This window comes from Pagrus major, chromosome 22 (assembly GCF_040436345.1).
Source record: "Pagrus major chromosome 22, Pma_NU_1.0".
NCBI lineage: Eukaryota > Metazoa > Chordata > Actinopteri > Spariformes > Sparidae > Pagrus > Pagrus major.
Window position 1 is genome coordinate 1,646,288 of NC_133236.1, and position 3,069 is coordinate 1,649,356.

General features: G+C 45.8%; 1 protein-coding gene across 1 annotated transcript; it reads right to left on the reverse strand.

The window, feature by feature from the left end:
- Window positions 1-512: 512 nt before the first annotated feature.
- marcksa (myristoylated alanine-rich protein kinase C substrate a) lies at window positions 513-2,815 on the reverse strand. Its single transcript, XM_073493216.1, has 2 exons — window positions 2,632-2,815; window positions 513-1,230 (listed from the first exon to the last, which is right to left on the reverse strand). Exons 1-2 carry the CDS (start codon window positions 2,725-2,727, stop codon window positions 541-543), a joined length of 786 nt encoding a protein of 261 aa, XP_073349317.1. The 5' UTR covers window positions 2,728-2,815; the 3' UTR covers window positions 513-540.
- Window positions 2,816-3,069: the final 254 nt, after the last annotated feature.

Sequence of the window (3,069 nt, forward strand, 5' to 3'; positions counted from 1 at the left end):
TATGTCTTCCTAAAAGCCTAACTCTGGGATGTCTTGTATTTCAAAAGGACTTATTGTTGTAAACCATATGGTGTGTATAGATGTTGGTCTCATAGTTTTTTAACTACTTTTGTCATAATAGTCTGTGGCACATTTCCCAGGTCTCACCCCCCCCCCCCCCACCTAAAAACTTGACCCGAGTCTTCTTCATACCATGGGCATGTCCATACCATTTTGTTTACATTTTGTATAAAAATTCAAAAAGAAAAAAAAAAACAACTTAATACTGATGAAAAAGTATATGGCAGTGTGGATGCAATAAATCTGTTGTACATATTGAAGCCACCCACCTCCCTAGCCCGTTGGAGTGGAAGTAACAATGGACTGGGAAGGGTTTTGTGTAAGGGGGAATGAAAACCAAAAATCAAAAATAGAGGAAAGCTTTAAAATATCCCTGGTTGTAGACAAGTTCTTCAAAGCCAGGACCTGGCGTCACTCCAACATACAAACAGGGAAATGTTCTTTGATTATCTTTTTTCTAATTTCTTTCTCTTTGTGAACTTATTCAGCAGCAGCCTCTGTAGCTGCAGCTGGAGCATCCACTGAAGCTGCTTCCTGTGAGGCCGGGGTGGCCTCCTCTGTTTTGGGCGCCTCCTCGGCCGGTTTCTCCTCTGCCTTTGGCTCCTCTGTGGGCACAGCCTCCTTGGCCTCCTCAGCAGGTTTCTCTGCTGGTACTGGTGCTGCTGCCTCTGGTTTGGCCTCTACCTCCTCCTTAGCAGGCTCTGCAGCAGGTGCTGCCTCCCCCTCAGTAGACTTGGCCTCCTCACTAGCAGCCACTGCCTCCTCTGTGCCCTCAGCCTTGGCCTCCTCTGTGGAGACGGCTACAGCTGCCTCCTCATTCTCTGCTCCCTCTCCTGTCTCCTTCTTGGTTTTCTTGAAAGAAAAGCCGCTGAGCTTGAACGACTTCTTGAAGGAGAACCTTTTCTTCTTCTTCTTGGGGGTTTCGTTGCTGGTGGAAGGTGTAGTGCCGTCCTCTGCCTTTGCTGCTGCCTCTCCTTCAGCAGGAGCAGGAGATGCTGCTTCTACTGTCTCCTCATCTGCAGCTTCTTTGTCAGCAGGAGCTGGCTCTGCCTTCTCAGCCTCCTCCTTGGGACTCTCCTCTGCAGCAGCGCTGCCGTTGGCCTGCACCTCCCCTTTCCCGTTCTCTGCTGCAGGAGAGGCATCTCCATTCGCTTTAACATGGCCGTTTTCCTAAAGACGGAAACAGTGGCTGTTAATCAGAATCAGAATCAGAAACAGATTTATTGCCAAGAGGGATTTTACACCGACGAGGAATTTTTCTTGGTGAATAAGGTGCATGCATTGAAGACAATAAACAATGAACAAACAAACAGTGACTATAATATATACAATATAAACAATATAACCACACAGAGGCAAAAAGTGTGGGATGGCTGATAAATAAAGACGGAAGATAAAATATAGAAGGTATTAAAAATACAGGATGTACAAATTCTGCATTAATGTAATGCAAAGATTCAAGGGCAGAGGTGGGTTTGAGTGCAGGAGTGCAAGAGACAGTGTCAGTGTCAATGCCCTGTAAAGAGCTGGCATGGTTTCAACACTCAAACACACAATGCCACTGATAGACACCAGGGGCAGCAGACACTGTCAAATGAGCCTTGACAAAAGCTGCCCAGTGCTTGCTTCTAATTTCAAGCTTCCGCTGATTTTATGTGGAAATAATCAAACACAAAGTCCAGCCATACTTCAGACGAAAATTGCAACATGTTTTATGATGTGTTCTCCCTGGATTTTATTCATATCCTGAGCTACACTGAGCGCAGTGCCTCCACTGGATCGCAAGGGGTCGGTGTCTGGTCGCTCCAGCAGCGAAGCGCCAAAGCAAAGCAGCTGCTCATTAAAACAGCAGATGCTCATAAGACCAGCAGATCACGGAGACCACAGTTCAGATAAATTTCCAAAAAATTACGAAATATGAATTATATTCTTTTCCCCTTCCCCAAATTTTAACTCTAAAAAGGAGCGACTACGAACAGCAACCCTCCGTCTCCCTCTCTCCGGGGCGCACCACTGGCTCTGTCTTCCCTCTTGTGTATAAGCCGGCTGCCATCTCCACTTTCTACTCGAGCATCTGTAACAAAAGGAGTGGTGCTCCGAGCGTACACAGCCCTTTTTGGCGTCGTGCATCTTGTCTTATTCAGCAGTTTTCCCAATTACGGGCAAGAGGCGGCTTAAATCAAAGCCAAAGCAGTTAATCATTTGTTTTAGTAAATTTAACAATCAACCATTCAACACATGACGCAATTCAACGTGATTTAATAACAAAATGTCCAACCAAAGTGGCTTCCTTCTCAAAAAGATTAGTTTATTTTGTTAAATTTCCTGTAAATATCCGCTCAGTCCACGAAAAAAACACCAGAAATCTCTAATGATCAACTGTTGCTCATAAACTAGAATCTATTCAGAATAGAAAACAAGTCTTTCCATTTGGTTGAAACTCCCACAGCGGATGCCTATTCAATCTCTCCACGTTTACGCACGGATTGCGCCCTCAGAGCGCAGCCCCCTCCAAAACGAGCAGATTTCCCCTGATGGATGTGAGGAGCTGGGCGTTAAAATATCATTTACCTGTCCATTGGTCTTAGTGGGTGAAGCAGCAGCCTCTCCGGGTTTTTCAGCCGCGGTTTCAGCCTTTCCAGCTGTCTTGGACAATTGCGCTCCCATGCTTTTCGCTCCAACAAAGAAACTCAACCGATCCAAAAAACGAACAAAGACCCACAAGCCTCTTTGTTGAAACTCAAAGCTCTTCGCTAATGTCTCCCTCTCTCTGCACGGAGAAAAAGTTGACAGGGAAAATGAAAAGCTAAGTCCAGTTAGAGCGAGGAGGAATTTTCTATATAGCAGGAAAAAGCTGGCAGGTAAGGAGAAGTAATAAAATCCCAGATTGGTGGCCGTGTCGCTGTAGACAGGCTGCAAAATGGAGAAATTTCCCTTGTTGCTAATAAGATGCGGAGTCCAACGCCCAAGTGAAGAGATGAATGGGCGCTCTGAGCGATGACGGCACCG